We start from the raw sequence: 23,062 nt of genomic DNA on the forward strand, positions 1-23,062 counted from the left end.
CATAATATCTGTAGGTTCGATCCTGTTCGGGGCAATGACTACATATAAATTATTTTCATTTTTCCGCTCTGCTCGTAATGCAACTGCTAGGCATTCTCCCTTGCTTTCGACAGCCGCAGCCCAGCGGTGGGTTAGGTTAACCAGAAGATCACCCTTTGAACGACCACGGCGGTCATCAAAGCCATATTGACTTTCATTTATCAATCGGTGATCCTCCAGATAAACATGGGCTGGCTATTGATGACCTCACCGCATTTCTGGCTTCGTATGGCACTCTCAACTTCTTTATTCTAATTTTGACATCCACTACATCACCTGTAGTTTTGCTGTTATTTGGGATAGAGGCGTCATCATATTTATATGAATATCTCCTTATATAATTCCGCCCTTAAGCACGTGTGGCGTGTGTAATCATTTACGAAAAAAAATGTATTTCTTTTTCAAAATGTAGAAGTAAGTAAGAATCAGTGATCGCCAAGATTTTAAAATAAAAAACAAAAGCATTTTAAACAAATTTATTTAATTACAAAAATTATTGTTTGATCAGTCGAAGAGAAACATTTCAAAATATGTTTGAGACTAATATATATTAGTGACTTTAGAGCATGCCTTCTACATACTTCTATTATAATAAAAATAAAATAAAAATGTATTATACAACAGCAATTATAATTTGTTATCATTTACGAATTCTACGATTATACGTAGCTTTAAGCATTGAACCCGACCATGTTTGAAAAGCTATCGCTATTATTTTTTATTTAATAATTAAAATATTAAGAGATTTCTAACTTAAATATCAACATTTCTCAAAAAATCATTGTACATAACTCCCTCTCTTTTATGCCAAAAAGAGACAGAATATATTTTTCATTTTTAATATTTTTAAAAAGTAATTCCTCACTAAGGAGAGAAAAATATTTTAGAAAACTTTTAAAAAAATTAACATACCAATCAACCTTTTAGACGTTTTGTAAAATATTTTTCGATATCAGTATACATTTACAAATTATTTAATTTATGCTTATATTTCTATGTTTGTTACAATTTTATAATATACTACCGTACAAGAAGCAAATATGAATGAAGGAATCTCATTTAGTGTAAAATAACACATGACTCCTTATAAATTTATAACTAATATTTATAAACCTATTTAACACTGTGTAGTAAAGTTTTCTTTCGTTAAGCAATAATGAAATTTTAAATGTTGCTAGTTATAAAAAATTGAGTAATTGGTCTAATCTCATGTTAAATTTAAATATTTTATTTCACGTTTTCTAAATTATTAAAATATTTTTCTACTAGGAATACTTTTGTTTTTTATCACAAAACAATTGTATATGTCTACCTAATATGTTTTAATAAATAAATTTAGTAAATTGGAGGAAACAATTAAAATATATATATTCTGTATTTTTTATTATACAACATAAATTTCCTGTAAAATTTTAAATATGAGCAACAAATCTAGTTTTCTGAGTAATATTTTATAATTTGGCCACTGTGAGAAACAGAAACTACTATGATATAGTAAATATGTATGTATTAACAGTAAATATTATATAGTTTAATAACATATGTTAATGTATTTATTTTATTTGTAGTAAATAAAAGCGGAAATATCTAACCTAGTACCAAAAAGAAATACTATCTATAACAGGGGTCTAGTTTGGGAGAAGGAACAATATGTCTATCATATTTCAATTAGTTTTATATCTTTTTTTTTCTAATATAAAAATAAAAGTATGATTACAGTACGGCCGATGTGTCGTGGTCGCTCTGAAGTTAAGCGTCCTGAACTTGCACATTGTTCACTCGGGAGGAAAATAATGAAAACTAAGAAAATTATTAAAATGAAATCTGAGCAGCCTACAACTTCAGGGCGGCCACGACCTGTCAACAGACACTACATAATGATCGCAACTTCTATGAATATACTATAGAAAATGAGTATTTGTAAGAACTACATTAGAATTTCCAAAAATCTTGTTTTACTTACAATCACAATGATAACAGATCATGGGAAAAAGTATTATTTAATAAATATAATATATTTCTAAAATGAGATGGAAGAAGATACACATTTACTTTAACCACTATTGTATTTAATTATAATATTTGAAATTTTTAAACATATGCAATAATTCATCACAATCATCAATAAGATTTATCTCTTTCGTTAGGATTTCACATTAGAATAAAACGTATTTTCTGTTTTTTTTGTTTGGCGTTAAAAAAAAGATTTTTTCAATGATTGCTGTGAATTATTATTTTATTTCAATTTAAATATCTTGTCACTTGTAGTAGTAACTGTACTGTAAGATATATGATATGTGGTGATATACCTGTGTCTTTCATGGAATAATAAGAAATAAAATTTCAACATAACTACTACATGAATTAAGAAAAAAAAGTTTTCTAAATTAACGTTTTTGATAACAAAAGTATACGTTGAATATTTATTCATTATGACACTATAAAATAATCATTTATTGGAACATTGATTAATATAAAAAAAAACAATTGAAATAATTTGTCCTCATATTTAGGTAATTTTATAAACTATTTATTTAATTAACAAATACCCTACAAAAACGGCGGACATCTATCAATCATTTTGTCATTATGATAATCATATTTTTTTATTTTTCAATTTACATATATCTACTTTATATATGGCTTTAAGATGGCGGATATATTCCATTTTTATTATGATTATAAAAGAATTAATTAAAAACATTTTTCATTTATTATAGTAACATATTAAAGAAAAATAAATCATTCTTTTTAATACACACATTTAGAAAAACATATTTTTATATCTAAAATTAATCATATTTGGTCGAGTAAATTAATCGATATTGACAATAGAAATCGAAAAACTTTTTATATCAATGTATCGATTATATTACGTTATAATTGCTAATAAATGTTTTATCATTATTTAGGTAATTAATCTCTTTAATTATTCCAATGATAGATTATAAGTAACTTAAACATTCGCGTAATACTCGAAAATCATTGGAAATTGGTTGTTAATTAAAATTATTTGAAAATTGAAGTATAATTAATAGATATACTTAGTTTGTTAAGGCATAAAATGAGCTTTAAATGCTAAATAATTACAGCATATTCAGTCTTACACACTATATTACGTAATAATGTCCGACATAACTACTAAATCACATTTAAAACATATTTAAGCATCTTCATAAAAACATTATATAAACAAAATTAAAAAAATAATAATATATCGCTTTAGAAAAAACTAAAAAAAATACCCTTTTCTATACCAATTGATACAAGTGCTATGGTTTACTTGTAACTTCTGAAGAGTACGTACGAATATTTAGGTGCTGGCACCATCATCACACCAGCTTGTGGATACCATGTAATATAATATTGTATTGTAACCTAAGCTATGTATAACTGCCAATTTTCATGAGGATAAAATTATTACAAATGGTTTAAATTCAATTCTTAGAATATATATGTATTACATAGTTACTGAAACATGTTAAATAAAATAATCTCTGCTGAGAGTGCAATAAAAAAACTTGCACAATAACTAGACAAAAATAAAAATCACAGAAATTTTTATTATTTACAATGAATATAATATATTTTATTATATTTACTTATAAGTAGATATATATAATATATACAGTATATTTAGTAGTTAGTAATCGAACCTGCATTCCTCGCTTGTATTCAATTATCTATGTATGTTTCACTTATATTTTCATTTTAAGGTGTAATTTAATAATATTCATATCTGAAGTTTTATAATATAAAAAATTCAATATACATAAATATAAACAAATTAACAAAACAAAGCAAATAAAAATATTTGAAACCATTTCAATTAAATAATAATTATTATAATAGGCTGTGAAATACCTACTGGAGCCATATTAAGGAATATTAATAATGTGTATAAATTTTTTATATATAGTATAATAATAAAGGAACACATTTCAATTAGTAATGCAATTATTTCTAATAAAACTTAAATGATACATTCCTTAAATATATATTTTTTAAACATAGTACGCATTACAGCACCTCGGTTAAAATTTTCAGGACACAACGCTGTCTTACCGTTCTCTAGTGACCAGCGACTAATAGTTAGTGACCCCAGTGTCACTAAATTAGTGCCCCGGATAAGGGTGGTGTGGTGGCGCTTTAGAACCAATTGCTTGATCGTAGGATGGCGGCAACGCTGTAAGGTGTAAAAACAATATATTAATTTAATATATACGATGGAATAAATATAATTATTATCTACTACTACTATAGCTAAAATGTTATTGAATAGTTATTTATTTATTGTGACTTAAATGATTGTAACAAAATACATGTGCATGTGCTAATCGTAAGGTGATAAAACATGTGCAAATGATAATATGGTAAAATATATGGCGTGAGCGAATATCGTATGAAATCGAAAGGTGTCGTTATTCGATAGTTGCCTTATTTATATCCTTGTCATTTACTCATCCGTCCTCATTTTAATCGTGCAGAGATTCTCAAACTTTTTTTAAAAAAGTATAATTAGTACAGCCTAATAAATTTAAAAAACTCTAATTTATACAAACATAGAAGTAAAATTTTAAAAAAATACTAAAAGAAGGTGTCATAATTTTATACATTATAAGATAAAGGGTTGTTAAAATTAGACATCATATTTTGTCTGTATATGAAATCTTATCTAAAAGATATAATAATCTTATCTAAAAGATACAAGTAAATTCCAGAGCCAAAATTACAGCAGAGACAACATCTAATACAAAAAATTATCAGTGTCGAACATCCTACATAAATAAAATGCACCTTGGACAACAACAGACAGACGACATCAATACACTTTGTATTGCGCTAACAAATAACAATGAGGTTAGTCATGGCGCAGAAGCACAAGCTGTGTTTTGCTCAATTCCCACTCGAAGAAATAACACATTTCATAATTCCATTTCTTCGCTCTATTTCGAGGCAAAGCGCGGCGTTGAGTTCCGCAAATCAACACGCTATGCCTCCAGAATTCGGCGGAAAGTGGGGGGCAAAGTCTTAATACTAGGCTCCGTCTGCCTACCCTACTAAATGGGGGATACAGCTTGAAGCTGAAAAAAAAAAACAATGTAATGCAGGGCTTCGTCAAGTCATATTTAAAGACATATTGTGTAACGACAACAGCAGGATTTTCCTTCCTCTTTAATTATACCAAAATGTGGTATTATTATTTATATTAATTATTTATATGAAATTAATAATGCTATATATTTATAACATATTATAGGCTGATATCAGTAGACTTTAATTAACTGAGCTGTTTAACGTCTTCTAATTAAAATGATAAATAATCTAGCTGATAAGACAGCTTTGTGTGATAAGAATATCGATTTAAATATAATAATACGGATCTAATAATATCACCATATTATAGGTAGAATATATATCCTACTTAGAAATGGGATGGAATGGCTTCAACGAATTGAAAAAAAATATTTTTTTTATATTGTACCACAATATTTTTATTAAATAAACATTAAAAAAGCATGTTATTCAATTATTCTAATGACGGCCTTGAACTAGTAGGTAAATATGTAGTATGTACGTATACTCTAAGTAAAGATACCAAAATGAAATATTTATATATGTAGAAGAAATGTTCAACAGAAAAACGATGATTCCACGACCATTGTAAACAACAACGAGTATATTAAATAGCACGATGTGATAACGTCTGCCCGTTTCCTTTTTTGCGTAACAAATTATATTTTTAAGTAATAAATACTTCAAAAAAGTATAATTAATAATTGGAAAATGATTACATCTCTGTTGTGTAATATAATATTAAGAGGTTTAATAGATTGCAGGTTTATCTTTGTGGTTTTACATACGACAGAAATAACGAGGATAAAATATTTATAGTAAAGGAATGTACAATAAAATAACAACAATTTTTATAAAGAAAAAATTAAACATTTTGACAATTTTTTTCAGTTAGTTAACTATGCTGTAAGATTTGTTTGCTGTAAAGTTTGTCAATTAATAAAGCCTGTTAAGAGGGCAAATGCCAACAGGAAATATTTGAATTAATTTATTAGAAAGGTTTTTTTAACAAAAATCTGAAACATACATATTTATGAAGGAAAAAAATTAATAAAATTATATACCACGAACATAAGCATATTTGTACTGCTTTAGATTACTTCTATTAAAATTGTTGAAAGTAAATAAAGGCATGAGATCATTTTGATTAGATAACGCGGCAACTATGCATATTCAGTACAAGTGAATGTAAGTAGACGTTCACACGTAGTACATTGTACTTTACTATAGTATTTACTACAAATTTTAAAAAAATCATTAAAAAATGCATTTTTTATTTTTTTAATGCGATGACAATAAAAAGTTAAAAATATATAGAATCATTCTTTAAAATCACGAGCTATATATATTATGAAAATACACACGTAAATTAAAAAAAAAAACGTTTTTAGAAACAATTATTATGAATACTTAAAAAAAAAATAATTAAGTACTTAATGTGATACAAATAACTGACTGTGCAATGTGTATATAAATAATACGCTTCTAGTTCTACGAATATGGCAAAGTTTATATTGCAATAGAACGTGTCGTATGACGCTCGTCGTGTGAACGACGCGTAAGAAATTACATGCACCAGTTGCGCTGTTACATTATAGAAAATAAAACCCTTTAAGAAATTTAAGAAACATAATTTTTGAAAATATATATAGGTATGAATAGGCTTTAACTTCATTTGTAATTTTTCTCCATCAAAGTGCTATGGATCAATAGAGAACTATGTTTTGTAAAAATTTTAATAAAAATAAAAGGAGTTAAGGTTGAGAATCTCTGTCAATTTTTAAATTCCGTAAAATCTTTTAACAACGGAGTGTTTCAAATTCTAATATTTGTCGAATAAATGTATGAGTATAGACATATACAATAACTCTATTTAATTATAATATAATATGTAATATTTCTACTATTATTTATTACATTATTAAATATTACAGTATAATTATAATGAAAGTGCATGATTTCTCTATAGTGCTATTAACAAATACCATTAATTATTATTGTAATAATGTCTACTAATAGATGATGTTCCTAACACCGACCTTGTGGATTCCATCCCGGTGCTGCTAGTCCAAAGAAAACTGATAAAAAATGCATTTATACCAATGTATATTTAGTTACTTAGACACGTTTATAGTATATCTACACTTATTAATATATGTGTTGGTTGTTTCTATCAATGAGGTGTCATGTGTAAAATAGAGTAGGCACTATAGTTTAAATAAAGCTTTCAAAATCGAACAAAATATAAACAATAGCCGAGTTTTCATATTATAATATTTCATATTTCATATATGTTAATATATTGTAATACGTGAGTCTAATATAGTCCTTGTTGGTTTGTTTCTATTTATATAGTTTTATACAAGAAAATCTCCTCATTTTACAGTAAAAGTTGTATAATTTAGTAAAAAATTAAAAATTTAAAATTTTACAATCAGAAGAAAATGCACTTAAGGTCAAGCACAAATAAAATACTAAATTATCGTCAAAGACGTGATTATAAATACATATACATCTATCTATATATCTAAATACATATACATCTTTAGTATATTATATTCTGCTTTAAAATAAGTTTGTAGCGATATAATTGTTTAAACGAATTATGAACAGTATGTAGACCTACAATACACCGATTGGGACGCTATCGCTCACTAATGATGAAATCATTATAGAATTATATTATAAATGAGTCACTTTTACACTTGCACATCAAGTATATGTAAGTATATGTTGCATGTCAAGTATACGCATATTGTTTGTTTAAAGCTGTTAGATTAGTTAGTTCATTCTATTCTATTCTATCCTTACTATACTATTATACTATACTATTTTAAATTAACAGGAGCAACTATTCGCACCTAATGTTAGAATAATTTAAATAATTAAAAAAAAACTCCTTAATATATTAGTATTATAAATTATTTTTTTATATCTTTTATTTAAAAAAGTGCAAGAAATCCTTTGTGCTTGAGTGTGCTTTGAGTTAAATTGCCATTTTAAAATATCCTTTATAGGATTCTTGAAAATATAGCTTTAATAAGCTAAATAAAATAATAGTTCACCAACTATCATTCAATGTATCCGATGACCAAACATGATTCATCTCTCATCATTTATATAATCAAGATATACTCTGCATTTGACGGTAGGCCTTCCCCCATAGCGTAGCATAAGCTTAAAATTTATATATATATATATATATATATATATATATATATATATATATATATATAAAAAGTGATGCGTAAAATTATTTGTATTCATGACTGAGTTGAAATCAAATACATACAGTACAACATGGATTATCCGAACATCGATCAACCCAAGTTCGGATAATCGGTATCCGAACTACACCCGCCCAGAATAATAGAGGAAAGTTTAAGATTTATCAAAGCATTACGTGGTACATTTTGTTCCAAGACTTGAAGTTTAATTTCCTTTTGTCATTAAAGATATGATAATGTAATTAAAAACGGTTTTCATTTTCGTGTGGATATCAAAACTATAGAGTTTAACTATTCTAACATCCATGCCCCCAATTAGTTCGAATAATCCACCCTTTACTATACATCTTTACTAATTAGTGAGACATCACAGTTCTTAAATGTGAGAACAGAGATATAATAATTATATACATATACGTATGTATGTAACATAGAAATTTAATTCGTTTAAGGACTTACCGTTCGCATCAGGTGCACTAGGCGCCGACGGGTAGGTATCAGGATAGGGCGTCGGTTGCGGGTAGGGCGCGCCTTGTGGATAAGGCGCCCCATGCGGATACGGTGACGCTTGAGGATAGGGCACTCCTTGGGGGTAGGGCGCCTGCACCCCTTGTGGATAGGGCGCGCCCTGTGTGTACGGCGCCCCACTAGCCACCGGGTAGGCTGATACTACCGGCACTGTGGACAATAGTAGTGTAAGTAAAGCATTTTATGAAAATGTTTCACTCATTAGAATTTTGTTTATTAGAATTATAGTGTCTACTTTTAGATTGAGTGCTTTTTTATATGTTCGTATTGAAAAAGCTTTAAGCAGAAAATAAGATAATTAATTAATACTACGCACTTGGATAAGGCGCTTGAGTGTACTGTTGTTGAGGGTAGGGAGCGGGCGCAGGAGCCGGCACCGGCGCTGGTGGCACTGGGGGATTTTCTGGAGCCGCTGTTTACAATAGTTTTATAATATTATATATCTTTATTGTCATTAAACTGGCTTTTTAAATAATTAGTATTAATATTTAAACATAATATACCTAACATAATAACGTATGTACCGTACATCAATCACTCCAATATGTTATATGTATGTATGTATGTATTTTAGGTGTCAAGTTGGACTTAATTACCGTTTACGAAAGTATTTTATACCAATAGTTTAACTTATTAGTGGTCTAAGAATATTATATTTCTCATTCTGTTCTTTATAGCATTTTAATGTATGATACGTTTTCTTTTAAACTTATTACTTTGTGAGAGAGAGATTGGGAGCCACTGCTTTATACTATCATATGTGACCAAAGGATAAAAAATGTCGCAATTTTAACAGTCACTGCGAATATTCTCATTGAGATTAGTCACTTAGACATACTCTTATCAGTATTTTTAAATAAACAATAATACATTTATCTAATTCGCAAGTTCCAGTCTGACGCGAGAAGAATCATTATTTGAATCATTACTTTTTAATAATAAAATGAAAAATTCAAAGAAACTCTAGGATAGTATTCGTATAAAATTTAACTTTAAAATAGGCAAATTTTACGACCTTGAGAAGGAATCATGAATGCAGAAGAGAAGCGGGAAGCCCCCTAATATTAATGTAAATACAAATTTATACAAGTATTTTTGGAACTATCTTGACGCAATGGTATCCGTATATTATCTGATAGATTTTTACTCAAACGAACGATTGTATTAAAAAGCTGGAGACAAGTAAATAATTTAATAACTTTTTATATATTTATAACTATTACTTTATACTTATAACACTACTTTAAACTTTTTATTTATTTTTATATATTTATGAAACAAATACTTACGTATAAGCACTCGTCCGCGCTTGCGCTTGCGACAGCAGCAGCTGCACAGTAGCGCGATGACGACCACGCCGATTACCACGTAGATGATGTTATGTAGATAATCCATACTACTTTTAGTGTGGTGCTGCGAAAAGGGGGGAAAATATGTTTTCTCTCTAATTTTGACCTGTATCCTGCATATATCAAGGTAGGCAGAAGGAACTTAGTGTTAAGACACTCTGTTACCCACGCATCGCACAGTTTTGGAGTGACTGCGTGTTGAGTGGGAGAACTCAACGTCACACACTGTCTTTTTACCCTCTGGTAAATAGGAGGAAATTATATAATTCACTAGCACCAAAGAGTATCAAACCCACGCAACATAGGGGGTGCGACGTTAAATGCGACAAGTTGTGGGTCTGATTGCACTGTAGGAAATGAAATATTTAATATTTTCATTTTCTCGCTTTGGTAATGAGACAAAGAGCTACGTTGGCATAAAGTGGAGAACGGAAGTGTCTTAATGGAAATGGAATGTCTTAACACTAGGTTCAAAGGTTCTAGGTTCAGTTCTGCTAAATATAGGATACAGCATAAAGCTAAAAAAATCACTCTGTCCTCCACTGTCTGTCAGATTTCTAGAGTTTATTTGCCAGAGTGTGTTGAGTCTCTCAACAACTTGAGTGGCAGAAGTCAACACTGTATTTTGTATTATCAGAATGAGCAAGTGAAAATAATTCATGCCTCAGAAAGGGGATTGAACCTACAAAGAGTCAAACTTTGTAACAATGTCTCACAATAGCTCTAATTCTACTACCATTTAAGCTAAGCTCAGCTTGATACAGTCAGTTCAGTCAGTCAGTTTTGAAGCTTGATTCAGTCACAGTCAACTTTTCCAATAGTCAAGAAAATTGGATTGAGCTACAGACAGGGTAGATGTTTATATGTTCTGTAATGTATTAATATACAAGTATTTGGAGAAAAGAATCAACCAGCTTCACCCTGTAACTCACATACAGCAGGGAAGGCAGAGAGAACCTGGCGTTAGACAGTGCGTTGCCCACATTCCGCCAAATTCTGCAGGCATTGTGTGTTGATTGGAAATTTTTCAAGGATTAAATTTAGGATTGATTATCTTTTCCTATTATTTATATAAAATGGTTATATTCAAATCTTATTAGAATCTTACTGGTATTTACAACACTATAAGACACAAGAAGAATCATTATTTAGGTACTTCTAGATTTTTATAATGAAAAATTTGAGCAAGGTATTAAATAACTAAAAAATATATAAATAAATGTTATAAATACCAAAAGGGAAAATGTTTTGATATACATATTATTTCATTACATTTCATAAGAAAAACAATTTCATTTTAATCTATTCTCTATTTTATACCATGTATAGATGATAGACTGTCACTGAAAATATATTATATTTCATTTATATTTAATATACTTCTTAATGATAACCATTATTTTTTTTATTATATGAAGAGCATTCTTAATAATTAAACCATTCAGTTATTATTGTGTGTTAAAGCCATAGCTAACTATATTTGTCTCTAGCAGATACTATGTCATACAAAATGTACTTACGTTGAATATTAAAAGTATCCTAGCCTTGTTGCAAGGCCGATTCAGATAAATTGAGGTTAAGAGTTTGATCAAGCAACGGTTCATACTAAATTCGCGTCACCAACAATACAATGAAGGTATATATACAAGACCAATTATGTACTATTTAAATTTGATTTCCATATCTATTTATTTTAGTAATCAAAACAACTTACTTTTGTTAAGTCCTCGAAGTCGACGTCGAACTTGAATTCCTCTGAATCAAACATAATACACGATCAGTATGAACTTCATAACAATTATGATATGAATACTCCGTAAAGAAGAGAATCATAAGATTATCTTGCAAACAAGTTTTATGTTTATGAGTCACAGTAATATATATAGGGGTTTTACCGAGTGATAAGGAAACACGACACAAATAAACAAGATGTCAGTTATTACAATTTTAAGTTACAAAGATAATATTTGTAAGTTTGTAAAATTTTATAAGTGTAAATTTTTAACTAATGTATTTGTAATAAACTGTTTCAATTACTTTTGATATCATAGAATGCAGTCTTTCGAAAGGTAGGACGTACATATAGTAAAACTGCAAGTGCAAACTGACAAGTGACAACTAACATTGACAGGTATGAAATATAGGGCTACCTTCACTAAATATCACCAGGAAAATACCCGTACAGCACACCTTTTTATCTTAACTTTTAGTTGTTCATATTTATGATATTTGATTTCTAATTCGTTTTAAAAGGTTACATAAGTTCGACAAACATTGTTATATAGTATTACTAACTATTGCAATGCTTTCAGAATATTACTTCCACAATTACTTTTATAAAACATATTATGAATTCCATTTATGGTGACGTATAAAGTAACTGTTTTTTAGTTTGTTTATCTATTATCTCACGGTTCTCTAATTTGGATATAATAATTATAGTTATAATACAATTAGGTTTCAGAAGTGAAATATCAAAAGAAAACTACACAACACTAATGTTACAAATACAATCTTATTTATTAAAAATCAAAATAACTATAAACTGAAGTTTATATAACTAGAAACTTATATAAAACACCAACAACATTCGAAAACACATATAGGTATTTACTCAGTGTTAATTATAGCAGCTCTTTTAACCAATTCACAATATTTATTAATTAAAACATTTAAATTACTTTATAACTTGCTAATAATTATCTATTAACAACCTAGTAACAAATCACATCGACTACAACACGTGTAACCTCAAGTATATGAGGGCCAAATATGTCTTCCCGCTTCAATTAGTAACTTAATAACAAAATGAAAAGAGCGGGAGCGGAAGACATTGACAGTGACATTGACACATTGCAGTACTATATTTGACAGTTGACATTTGTAGCACAGAAGTCTCCTAAGTCGGCCATTCTGACCCTGCGTCGTCCCCGACGTAGCTGATCCAGTTGCCTGATCACATGCTGGTGCATCCCGATTAGCCCCAAAGTCATCAGCGTCGTTTCATGGCTGTATTGATGAAAATTCTACAGTAGTACCATATTCGCTGTCTTCATCATCTAAAATTTTAAGTTTATAAATGTCTAAACATTACAACATAAACGGATAGGCAATCAAAATGTACAGACAAAAGATATAAAAATAAAAAGTTTTGAGAGCTCTCATTTTTAACCCTGTAAAATCTTCATATCCAAGTATGTTCAGTCCGGTGCAGCAAACTCTGGAACCTGTGAACAGAACAGTCAGAAGGCGTCCCCTCTGTCTGCCAGGACCAAACGTCCACATAGACGTCACATGGTCCACAATGACCAAACGTTCACATAGTCGTCACATGGTCCACAATGACCAAACGTTCACATAGACGTCACATGGTCCACAATGACCAAACGTTCACATAGACGTCACATGGCCCACAATGACCAAACGTTCACATAGACGTCACATGGTCCACAATGACCAAACGTTCACATAGACGTCACATGGTCCACAATGACCAAACGTTCACATAGACGTCACATGGTCCACAATGACCAAACGTCAGCAAGGACCAAATGTCCACCTTGACCAAATATCCACAAGAACCAAACGTCCACATGGGCGTCACATGGTCCACAAGGACCAAACGTCCACATGAATGTCACATGGTCCACAAGGCCATAATGTCAGCAAGGATCAAATGTCCACCTTGACCAAATATCCACAAGAACCAAACGTCCACATGGGCGTCACATGGTCCACAAGGACCAAACGTCCACATGAATGTCACATGGTCCACAAGGCCATAATGTCAGCAAGGACCAAACATCCTTCAGAGCCAAACGCTCTTCACAAAATCTTTCAGGGCCACACACCCGTCAAAATTTCTCAGGCCATATGCCTCATCAGACCAAACGTCTGTTACAAGTCAAAGTCAAAACACCCAACCCAACACCATGTCTGTGCCCAAAGGGACCACACATCCAATTGAACTCAATAAACAAACTGCCACATTACACCAGTATTGTACACTAAGCCCCACCTTGGTTGTCAGACAAAAATTAAACAATTAGAAAAAGAATTAATGGAGGAAGAGAAAAATAAAATGTCGGTCTGTATGTATGTAAGCATGTAATGATTTAGAAAGAAATTGTGCTAGACAACAAAGCAAGAATTAGTGCAATACAGTTAAAATAACTTGTCAATGAAAAAGGCAGTACAAATTTCCAGTTACTAATCCCCATGCCATTGTACCATGTTAGAGCTCCTCGAGTGGTTTAACTACCACCACTCAATTATTAATTGCCTCAGTCTTATAGGAGCTCGGCCTAACCTGACCTCTATTTATAATTCAACCAACATGTTCAATTTCTGTTGGAGTAATAAACATATTCGAAATTTTATGGGAAAATCGGTTTCTCGTTTGAGTATTAATAGTAACTGAATCCCATCATAACGCATTATCAACACGTCATCAACATATTCTAAAACATGACCACATTCAATATGTGTTTACATAAAATATGACAACATTCAACACATGTTTACATAAAATATTCATAACCACCACCACCACCAAATTATCCGTGTGTGATCATCAATCAAAGGGAGAAGATAGCATCCTCCGACATTCAACCCTTTCAGTGTCCCACAATCAACACATATACACACTTTGAATTGCACCCTCCAACATACATACTACACTCCTCTCTTCAAGATAGCTGACAATTTCATGTACTTTAAGCTTTTCCCCACCCCATATGGAAGATAAGCATTTTCCCATATTTACCGTTGTTTGCACATTTAATGGCACCGGCGATCGAATAATGTGAAAATTTATTTATTATGTACATAAGAGAATCCAGCTAATAACTTAAGTGGTACATTAATGTGTTGCCAAACGCTGAATGTGCTGACAGACACTTCAATACAGACACACACTTCAGACACACTTCACACTTCAGACCAGGACAGACACTTCAATAGACATTCCTAGGCATTGTTTACTCCTCACTATTTAAGTTGTCTGAAATTGTCTCCTATATCATAAACGATAAATTATTATTTACTATAAACATTCTTCTGGTTTCAATTTCCCATTTTAATTTGTTTAAAATAATTCAAACTCTGTAACCTCATAATAGTAATACACAGAAATCTTTTGCTACAATAATCCCTCCCAATTACTTATATAGCTATTAATAGAGGTAAGTCTAAATATTGTATCCTCAGTTATATAAGTAATAGTTGTAAAGTTAGTCTTAGCAAAAATTATTTATGTAGTAATCTTAATGAACTTGATGTAATCGGTAATCCTATTTGTGAAACCGAAATTATGTCTATGTATGTTATGGCTTTTAATTCACTTCCTACTATTAGTAAAACAAATTTTATTTTAGGAAATTTACATTTTTATCAATCACTAGGTAATAATTGATGGGTCTTTATTTATTCAAATCTACTAAATTGCATGTTAATTGTAATAACAATGATTTCAATGTAACTTTATTTGACACTGGAATTTTAACTTTGAAGCTGAATTTATTTACTCAGAATGTTACCTACAACATATGTTACAGATGTAATTAATTAATTATTAATATTTAGTCTCCATATACATTCTACCATTAGGCATGAAAATATTACATTTGGTTTTATTAACATAAAATTTACAATTTTTATATTTACTTGTTATGTAAAATTTATTAGTTCAATTAATCCAACAATTAAATTAAATTCTACTCATTCTGATTTCAATCTTATAGCAGACAATTGTTGCAATTGCACATAAATTAAAAATATTAATAATCCTAATTTGTTTAATTTAATAAATCCTAAGTTATATACAAGGTTTGCACCCTTATCTGCAGCATTGCATCACTTCAATACTATGTATGCATTAATAAGTCATTAGTATAAAACATAGTTAGTCTACCTGAAACTCTCCTAACAGCCACACATTTTTCTATATCCACTGTGACTCAATTCTATTTGTTTTATGATTGAGACTAATTAATATGTTTTAAATTATTACCAAATCTCTTTTTAATTGATTAAATCTTTTTTTTTTTAAAACAACTTTAAGCCAAATGTACATAACAGCACACACATTCTACATACAATAACATCAGCATCTGTAATAGCTAGAACAGGCATGCAAGATCTCGGAACACCTATCAAGTCAGTTCCAAGTGAGAACTCATCAATAGCCAAAAGGGCACAAAACCATTTCCTGCCAACAAAGTAACAGTATTACTCACCCTCCAAGTGAGAGCTCATCAATAGCCAAGGAAACAAAACCATTTCCTTCCAACAAAGTAACAGTATTACTCACCCTCCAAGTGAGAGCTCATCAATAGCCAAGGAAACAAAACCATTTCCTTCCAACAAAGTAACAGTATTACTCACCCTCCAAGTGAGAGCTCATCAATAGCCAAGGAAACAAAACCATTTCCTTCCAACAAAGTAACAGTATTACTCACTCTCTAAGGTACAGTTTATTGGTTCTTCCTCACACAACAAACATTTCAGAACAAACAAAGGTTACAAGTCATACTGCTACCATTCCTAGGTTTCCTTATCCAATGTTACTCACACCCCTTCACCAATAACATTGTTCCAAACAATAAAATTGTTCCAATCTAAAAGTATTGTGTAACGGACACCCAATTATTAAGCTATGAATCTCTTTTCTTTTTTTTTTTTTTTTTTAGTCACTATGATTTATGCTCAACTGGCAAGCTCGAAACGCCATATATCAAGAATTCAATTCAATTCACTAAGCCCTATATACATTGACAAGAATCATCTCAAGGCAAACTGGCACCCGTCTCTCCTCTAGCACACTAAGCACAACCGCAGGACTCTTCAGAATCAGCCTGCATAAAACATCAACCACCTATGATCACCAGTAATCACTCACTCACTCATTCAACCATGAACATCACCCTTAAGGCGCCCAGAGTCATGTGATAAACATTCTGAATCATTCCAGTTATTAGCACTTCTAACCCTCTCCACCTCCTCACACTATAGCTCAATATTATTGATAACAAAGTCAGTTTGATATAAAATAGTTTTGTATTATTCAACTATTTAAAGATTTTATTGCATCAGAAAGATTACAGGCTAACTTGGTAACCCCTGAAGTACATTGAGAAGGTGATGAGGTATCAGAGGCCATACTTTCAGATAATGCACCTTTGGGAAAAGTATCAAATCTAACAGTTAATCATTTAAATTTGTTTTTAACAAACTAGCATGACAGGTTGAATTATGAGAAGAAATATTACTTTTTACCTTTTTCAAGTTTGTCTAATCTCCAAAGAAATGCATTGTAATGCTCACCAGTAGAGGCACTCAGATACCTGGAGACACACAGAGACGCGTCGCGCATTGCAAGCAGAAGCGCGCATACACGTGCGGGGACGCGTCGCTCATCAGTATCAGAGGCGCGCAGATACGCGCGGGGACCGCATCGAGAGCAGTGGCGCGCAGATGTGCGCGGGGACCGCATCACAAGCAGTCTCGCAGACGCATCGCACATTGCGAGCAGAGGGTGTGCAGACGCACATCAAGATGCGCAGGAATGCGTCGCACATCGCGAGCTGAGGGCGTGCAGAGGCACACCAAGACGCCCAGGTAAGCGTCGCGCATCGCGAGCTGAGCGCGTGCAGAGGCACACCAAGACGCGCAGGAAAGCGTCGCGCATCGCGAGCTGAGATCGTGCAGAGGCACACCAAGACGCTCAGGTAAGCGTCGCGCATCGCGAGCTGAGGGCGTGCAGAGGCACACCAAGACGCGCAGGAAAGCGTCGCGCATCGCCAGCAGAGGTACACAGAGACGCGCGGGAACGCGTCACTTGTCGTGGGAGCAGAAGCACCTCATAGCGGCACGGCGTCGGCATGAATGTCCTGCAACAGAACCATGAAAGCACCAGCACGAGCGCTCGAGACACCCTTAGCGCTCAAGTCTCGTAACATGGCTTTCAAATGACTTAACCTATCTCGCTAACCGCGACCACGTGTCGTGTCCGGTCGACGTGATTTGTTTTGTGATTTACTTCCAGCATCACCCATATTTAACACTGTATTTCTATATAGGCAATAAATAATTTAAGAAAAGAGAAATGATGAAACTGGTGTTTTATTTGCTTTCACAAAAATAACAAAATTATAAGGTACAAGGATCTGGCCTGATGGGCTTAGATAGGTATCCCACTTCTGAAATTAGGTTTCAGAAGTGAAATATCAAAAGAAAACTACACAACACTAATGTTACAAATACAATCTTATTTATTAAAAATCAAAATAACTATAAACTGAAGTTTATATAACTAGAAACTTATATAAAACACCAACAACATTCGAAAACACATATAGGTATTTACTCAGTGTTAATTATAGCAGCTCTTTTAACCAATTCACAATATTTATTAATTAAAACATTTAAATTACTTTATAACTTGCTAATAATTATCTATTAACAACCTAGTAACAAATCACATCGACTACAACACGTGTAACCTCAAGTATATGAGGGCCAAATATGTCTTCCCGCTTCAATTAGTAACTTAATAACAAAATGAAAAGAGCGGGAGCGGAAGACATTGACAGTGACATTGACACATTGCAGTACTATATTTGACAGTTGACATTTGTAGCACAGAAGTCTCCTAAGTATACAATAATCAATTAATCACTTCCCCAGTGTTATACCGTCTTAAATTTTTTATCTCTGTTTGACTGACATTGACAACTAAAAAACTATAATACTGTCTATGTCTATTTAACAGCTAATGTCAAAACTCAAAAGATATATAACCTAAATTGTAGTTCTAAAACAAATCTCATTTTACTTAATTTACTATGTGGAAAGTTATACAAAGATGTAGCAGCTTTACGCCTAATGTTATACTTAAAGCTTCAACTCCTAAATCAAATATCTCTGTTAACGTAGCTTCGATACATACAAATACAACATATTATGCTGTTAAAAAAACAACTAGTGCAGCAGGAGGTGTGTACCGATTTTCGATTACCTAAATTTTTATAAAAACAAGAGCAAAATAGTAAATCTATACAATTTTCTATATTTAATGTGAACAAGATCATATTTAGATTATTTTAATTTCCCCAACATAGTTATTTAAGTGTTAAGTTTCGCCACTTAACACATAATGTCTTGAAAATTAGGCGGTTATTAGGAATTGGAGTGTCTTAACACTATAATCCTTTACCTTCTTTTTCTAAGAACTAAATGATTACTTTTATTAATGACTTGAATTATTAATGACTTACAGGAGTTCTTGGTCTGGGCAAGGGTAAAAAGAAACTCGGTAAACTTGGAGCTATGGAGAAGAAAGAAATGCCGGTAGAAACTGACCCAGAGAAACTAGTGAATTATGTTTGTGGGTCTAATATTTATGTAACAGGAGAGGATGTAAAGGTATTTACTTAATAGTCTTTAAAAATGAAATTTTGCATTATATTTATATTTAAAGTTATTGAGACAAATTAATTTTTATTTCTGCTGAGAGAAAGATTGTTAAGTTATATCATTCAACACATAATATTTCAGAACTAGGTTTCTACATAGGGTCTCAACACTTAAATCATCCCTGCCTGTTGTGAAAAATGTGTTATTGCTATAAACTTATTAATTTCTGATTTAAGATACAAGACGACAGTCAGTACCCTGACTGGCTTTGGACCTTGAATACAGGAAGACCTCCAAGAATCGAAGAATTGGATCCTAACACTAAGCAGTACTGGATCCGAGTACGGGCAGAGGGTATGAGGAGGAACAACAGACTGAGATCTATGAAAAAGTTTTAGAAACTAATATATATCTATAACTAGCAAACCAAATGCAATTTTGTCCACTTGAATTTATTGTAATATTATAGCCAAATTTTATAACATCTTTACATAATATATTGTAGCCTATGTGCTTTTCTCATGTATTAACCATATTACTTTAAATCTAAATCCGTTTAGTAATTTTATGCGTAAATTTGGAACGAACATCCTCAGAAACTTTCACAGTTATGATATAAAGGAAGGATGTAAGAGATATGTCCTATTGTATATAATTGTAGTATAATGTTTAAGACAATAAAATGAAATACAAAAGTAGTAAACATCGTGTTTTATTTTTGTAAACTTGTTAACAAACATTACTTACACAGTAGAACATATTTTGGTAAATTTTAAACATCAAAAATATATTCTGTAAACACTACAAAATTTTTTTCACTATTTTCATACATGACATTTCATTTTCAAATGATTTGTCATGTCATTGTGTGTGTCATTTCATGACAAACTTTGGACCAGGGGTTCCCAAACTTTAGATCATGCCCCCCCAGAAAACCAATTCTTTTATGTGCCTTTTCTCACAAGCTGTAGTTAAACGCTTCCTCTCCAATATATACAATAAAATATTATAAACTTGTACTGTTGTGTAGTAGTAAATACTTAATTGGGTGCTGGGGAACATTTTCCAACCAGTATGAAAATAAATTGAAAATCATTTTATTTATAAACAGTGAAAACTGTATTTAAAGCAGTTAAGTTTATGAGATTAGCGTCTACAAGCGCACATACAACCCTCTTCCTCCTAGCTAAACATTCGTAGGGTTGCGCGCTCCTCAGTTGGCAACCCCTGCTTGGACAAACATAACTTTCAACAACAATTTACCACTTTAACAACGATATAGACAAGTATAAAATTTTGATAAACTGGGGCATTTTATCAACAAAACAGTTTGTGATACATTCATAAGCAATCCATGGTGTCTTCTTTTATGATCATGGGCGGCGCGTAGTCACCGTGCTTTGTGCCGAATGAATATGCGTATGGGTTCTGTAATAAAGATTAATGTTATGAGGTTGATATAAGTTAATAACATACATTACAATCAAGCCTTATGTAAAAGTAAGTTGAGGCCAGTCGTGGCGCAGCAGGGCCATTGTAAGCGCAACAGATTGTGAGTTTGATTCCCACTTGAGGTAAAAAATAAAAATAATATATTTTTTTCTATTTTTTGAAGTAAGAGAAATACCTTATAAATTAATTTAATAACCTTACCTTTTTAATATTGTATAGGTTGGGTGGGTATGTCGCAGGGCCCGGAGTTCGCGTCGCTTTGCCCGCGCCCGCTGAACGAGCGCCCAGCGTGTAGCACGGCGGCCTGTTCAAACAATGCAAATATTAATTTAATAATTACTTATCTATTATACATATAATATATAGACATATACAAAATACTTATAACATTTCTTTGTATTGATGCTGTCATGTTAAATATTATATGTATTTAAGAAATATACAGTTAATACAATAATCTTGGTAACTAACCTGGTCTTATAAACATCAGCGTTTTGCTGGAAGTACACAGCAGGTCCAGGAGACTTGGGCTTCAGGTTGAACCCAACTCGAAGACCCATAGTGTAGGCTGGTGTCCCAGAGCCGAGGCGTAGGGCGTAGGCGTTGGGCGCAGGTCCCGGACGTTTTAACTCGAAACCGAGTCTTTGCCCCATTGAGTATAATGGCGCGCGGGGCTCTTTGGTGGGCGGACAGCGCTCTGGAGCGTGCGCTCCCGGACCCGGTGTGCGTAGTGTACCTCGTGTAGGGAACCTTTGTGATGGACAAGTAGATAAATTCAATCTCAGTCCTAAATTTTATAATTTTTGTAACTGATAGAGATAAAAAAAAAGATTATTACCTAATGCAGAAGGTTTTCACACAAATTTCTATTATGTAATAAGTTTTCTTAACGTCCTTAACTTAACGGACCTTCACTTTTATTTTATTTTATATAGTTTTTTTAAATAGATTGTTTAAAAAAAAAATTATGTTACTCGGTTAATAAAACATTGCTTTAAGCATTACCGCGCTCCAAAACTCCACGCCGGAGAGGACATAAGCCCTTCCCTGGTGACCTTGTCAATGCGGTAGGCGGGTCCTGGCCCAAGTTGCTTCAGGCGGAACCCCGCGTTGGTGCCGAACGAGTACATAGGATTCCGATATCGTGATGGGTCGTGCTGTGGGAACCCAACAGTAGTAGGCAATTTGTATGCGCCGGGTCCGGGCCCTGGGTAAAGCATGTGTGCTCAAATCTCTGACTTTTATATACAACAAAACTGATCGCCGTCCAAGCCAACCTACCTACAGACGTAGCTCGAATTGAACGTATGGCTTAGTTGGTTAGAGCGCTTGGACGGTTTTCAAATAGTCGCGGGTTCAAATCCAGCTACGTTCAAATTTAGATAAGTTTTTTTAATAAGTACAAAGTATTTTAATTTCATATTGATAGGTACTTTATATTGTGAACTTTCCATCCTTTTGGGGGCCATTATGAAATATGTAAAAATATTTATATTTATTGCTATAATAAGATGAATAGTCATGGGTCATGGCGTCTGAGCGCATCAGTTGAGCACAAATAATTGCAAAAATGTCGCGCTATATGGAACAACTGAGGAGATTGAACCATAAATTAGCTAACATAAATTCATGTAAATGGTTATATTTGGTGAAAAAAATAATTCTTTTCAAGTATTCTTTTACTGACTCATAAATAAATTATCTTTTAGGACTCAGAGACAATAAAAATATCCTAACAAACTCTGACATAAAATGCATAATTACCTAGTGGTTTTTTGCATGCCATTGTGATTTGTGGTAAACTAAAATAATTATAAGAGTAAAAACACTAAAATTTTGCTACAAATATGCATGCCGGCTCCTCCGTCGTCCTCGGTTGTCAAGTAATGACACCTAGTGAAAATTTTATAAACATTTTAAAGTTGGAATTTATTAAGGTTTTATATTAATTGTTAAATATCATTTTTTTTATATCTC

The 23,062-nt window shown here is 32.0% G+C and overlaps 3 protein-coding genes and 1 long non-coding RNA gene across 5 annotated transcripts; 2 read left to right on the forward strand and 2 right to left on the reverse strand.

The window, feature by feature from the left end:
• Window positions 1-501: 501 nt before the first annotated feature.
• Window positions 502-12,383, reverse strand: LOC146535350 (uncharacterized). 2 transcript variants are annotated; one of them, XM_085191833.1, is made up of 7 exons: window positions 12,257-12,362; window positions 11,934-11,974; window positions 10,160-10,283; window positions 9,187-9,282; window positions 8,802-9,020; window positions 7,155-7,193; window positions 502-4,225 (listed from the first exon to the last, which is right to left on the reverse strand). In XM_085191833.1, exons 1-7 carry the CDS (start codon window positions 12,342-12,344, stop codon window positions 4,155-4,157), a joined length of 678 nt encoding a protein of 225 aa, XP_085047959.1. In that variant the 5' UTR covers window positions 12,345-12,362; the 3' UTR covers window positions 502-4,154. The 2 variants fall into 2 exon arrangements, with proteins under 2 accessions (XP_085047959.1, XP_085047960.1); XM_085191834.1 differs by lacking the exon at window positions 9,187-9,282 and having other exon boundaries at window positions 12,257-12,383.
• Window positions 12,384-16,889: 4,506 nt separating this feature from the next.
• Window positions 16,890-18,332, forward strand: LOC146535351 (uncharacterized). Its single transcript, XR_014878352.1, has 2 exons — window positions 16,890-17,946; window positions 18,002-18,332. It is a non-coding gene; the product is annotated as an uncharacterized LOC146535351 (long non-coding RNA).
• A 640-nt stretch (window positions 18,333-18,972) lies between these two features.
• mRpL54 (mitochondrial ribosomal protein L54) lies at window positions 18,973-20,336 on the forward strand. Its single transcript, XM_085191835.1, has 3 exons — window positions 18,973-19,213; window positions 19,497-19,642; window positions 19,870-20,336. The coding sequence occupies exons 1-3, from the start codon at window positions 19,063-19,065 to the stop codon at window positions 20,029-20,031; spliced, it is 459 nt and encodes a 152-aa protein (XP_085047961.1). The 5' UTR covers window positions 18,973-19,062; the 3' UTR covers window positions 20,032-20,336.
• A 415-nt stretch (window positions 20,337-20,751) lies between these two features.
• On the reverse strand, window positions 20,752-22,871 carry LOC146535353 (ciliary microtubule associated protein 1B-like). Its single transcript, XM_085192099.1, has 5 exons — window positions 22,850-22,871; window positions 22,091-22,292; window positions 21,557-21,835; window positions 21,287-21,389; window positions 20,752-21,061 (listed from the first exon to the last, which is right to left on the reverse strand). Exons 1-5 carry the CDS (start codon window positions 22,869-22,871, stop codon window positions 20,975-20,977), a joined length of 693 nt encoding a protein of 230 aa, XP_085048225.1. The 3' UTR covers window positions 20,752-20,974.
• Between the last annotated feature and the right edge of the window lie 191 nt (window positions 22,872-23,062).

This window comes from Heliconius melpomene, chromosome 10 (assembly GCF_056956725.1).
Source record: "Heliconius melpomene rosina isolate 202511_hmr_F chromosome 10, ASM5695672v1, whole genome shotgun sequence".
In the NCBI taxonomy this organism is placed as follows: Eukaryota; Metazoa; Arthropoda; class Insecta; order Lepidoptera; family Nymphalidae; genus Heliconius; species Heliconius melpomene.

Excerpts from the sequence above, each read along its gene's own strand:
- LOC146535350 (XM_085191833.1), bottom strand. The coding sequence starts at position 12,344 with ATGTTAGTTGTCACTTGTCAGTTTGCACTTGCAGTTTTACTATATGTA. Across the intron at positions 9,283-10,159 it reads GCGCGGACGAGTGCTTATAC|CGGCTCCAGAAAATCCCCCA; the intron begins GTAAGTATTTGT and ends TATTGTAAACAG. Across the intron at positions 7,194-8,801 it reads TAGTGCACCTGATGCGAACG|TTTTCTTTGGACTAGCAGCA; the intron begins GTAAGTCCTTAA and ends ATTTTTTATCAG.
- mRpL54 (XM_085191835.1), top strand. The coding sequence starts at position 19,063 with ATGTGGAAAGTTATACAAAGATGTAGCAGCTTTACGCCTAATGTTATA. Across the intron at positions 19,214-19,496 it reads AACAACTAGTGCAGCAGGAG|GAGTTCTTGGTCTGGGCAAG; the intron begins GTGTGTACCGAT and ends AATGACTTACAG. Across the intron at positions 19,643-19,869 it reads TAACAGGAGAGGATGTAAAG|ATACAAGACGACAGTCAGTA; the intron begins GTATTTACTTAA and ends TTCTGATTTAAG.
- LOC146535353 (XM_085192099.1), bottom strand. The coding sequence starts at position 22,871 with ATGGCATGCAAAAAACCACTAG. Across the intron at positions 22,293-22,849 it reads GGCATGCAAAAAACCACTAG|GGCCCGGACCCGGCGCATAC; the intron begins GTAATTATGCAT and ends TGCTTTACCCAG. Across the intron at positions 21,390-21,556 it reads GCTGATGTTTATAAGACCAG|GCCGCCGTGCTACACGCTGG; the intron begins GTTAGTTACCAA and ends TTGTTTGAACAG.